The sequence below is a fragment of the Ceratotherium simum genome, chromosome 34, assembly GCF_057802395.1.
Source record: "Ceratotherium simum simum isolate JZ-2026a chromosome 34, ASM5780239v1, whole genome shotgun sequence".
Taxonomy (NCBI): Eukaryota; Metazoa; Chordata; class Mammalia; order Perissodactyla; family Rhinocerotidae; genus Ceratotherium; species Ceratotherium simum.
Genome location: NC_141933.1, coordinates 19,757,525 through 19,759,329, shown reverse-complemented (window position 1 = coordinate 19,759,329; position 1,805 = coordinate 19,757,525). Strand labels below are relative to the sequence as shown.

The 1,805-nt window shown below is 42.3% G+C and overlaps 1 protein-coding gene across 1 annotated transcript; it reads left to right on the top strand.

Annotated features, from left to right (window-relative positions):
• Positions 1-335: 335 nt before the first annotated feature.
• LOC101397786 (olfactory receptor 4C12-like) lies at positions 336-1,532 on the top strand. The gene is made up of 2 exons (XM_004436990.2): positions 336-425; positions 690-1,532. The coding sequence occupies exons 1-2, from the start codon at positions 336-338 to the stop codon at positions 1,530-1,532; spliced, it is 933 nt and encodes a 310-aa protein (XP_004437047.2).
• The last annotated feature ends 273 nt before the right edge of the window (positions 1,533-1,805 follow it).

Genomic DNA, 1,805 nt, shown 5'->3' with positions numbered 1-1,805 from the left:
ATGTGCCACACAGACGACCACATGATGGATTAGCTCTTAAAACTTGACGCATGGTATTTTTCTTTTATGATTTTAAAGTTACACATTTTTATTGTAGCAAATTAAAAACAAATCTGGAAATTATGAAGAACAAAATAAATACCACCTCGATTGTCACATGTATGAATATAAAAAAATGAAACAGTTGATATATTTTTTGTGCTTGTTTTTGCCTTCTATAAAACTAGAAAATATAAGGCACTCCATGGATATTTATTCAGTAAATGAAGACATCATTATTAAGGATGAGTGTGACTTTCTTTTCAGGTGAGTCACTTGTCTCTTGATCTGAATTGATGGAGAGAATGAATAAGGTGACGGAATTCATCCTCCTGGGCCGGACTCAAAGTATGGGACTTCAGAAATTTTCATTTGTTGTGTTTTTTTTTTTTTTTTTTTTTGTGAGGAGATTAGCCCTGAGCTAACATCTGCCAATCCTCCTCTTTTTTTGCTGAGGAAGACTGGCCCTGGGCTAACATCCGTGCCCACCTTCCTCCACTTTATATGGGACGCCGCCACAGCATGGCCTGACAGGCGGTGCCTCGGTGCGCGCCCAGGATCCGAACCGGTGGACCCCGGGCCGCCGCAGTGGAGCGCGTGCACTTAACCGCTTGTGCCACTGGGCCAGGCCCCCATTTGTTGTGTTTTTAATTGTCTATTTGGTCACCGTGGCAGGCAACCTGCTCATCATGATCACTATCAGCACCAGCCAGGCCCTGGGATCCCCCATGTACTTCTTCCTGTCTTACTTATCCCTTATAGATGGCTGCTGTTCTTCCTCCATGACCCCTAAAATGCCAGCTGACACTCTTTCTGGGAGAAAAATCATTTCCTTTAAGAGATGTATGACTCAGGTCTTTTCTGTGCATCTTTTTGGTGCTGCTGAGATTATCCTTCTCCCAGCGATGGCCTATGGCCGCTATGTGGCCATCTGCAAACCCCTGAGCTATAGGACCATCATGAGTGGACAGGTGTGTAGCCTCCTTGTGGGAGTGACCTGGGCTGGAGCCTTTGTTCATGCAACCATTCAGATCCTCTGCACAGTCTGGCTGCCCTTCTGTGGCCCCAGTGTCATAGATCATTTCATGTGTGAACTGAACCCTTTGTTGAAACTCATCTGCATGGACACTCATACCCTTGGTCTCTTTGTTGCTGCCAATAGTGGACTCATTTGCCTGTTAAACTTCCTCCTTTTGATGGTCTCCTATGTAGTCATCTTGCACTCTTTAAGGACCTATAGCTTGGAGGGGAGGCGCAAGGCCCTCTCCACCTGTGTCTCTGACATCACCGTGGTCATTTTATCATTTGTGCCCTGCATATTTGTGTATTTGCACCCAGTAACGACCTTTTTCATTGATAAACCTGTGGCTGTGTTTTACACCATGATAACTCCCATGTTAAACCCTTTAATCTACACACTCAGAAATGCTATAAAGAAGCTCTGGATCAAAAGGTCACTTCAATGGAGAAATGCTCAAAATAGCATAAAATGACTATCTTTTAAATGGCAAAGAGAAAATAATATAATTTCTACGGTTTGGGGCCAAGTGAACAATATATTTAAAAGTATATTGGTGTGGGCATATAAGCTCATTGATGAAAGGCCCAGGCAGGAAATTATTTATCATTTAAAAATATCCCATTTAGATTTATTTATTGCCTATTTTCTTGTTAAACTTTGGTGGACTTTCAGAATTAGTTGGAATTCTTGTTAAAATGCACATTTCCAGTATACAGCTCTAGAGATTCTAATTCAGTAGGACTGT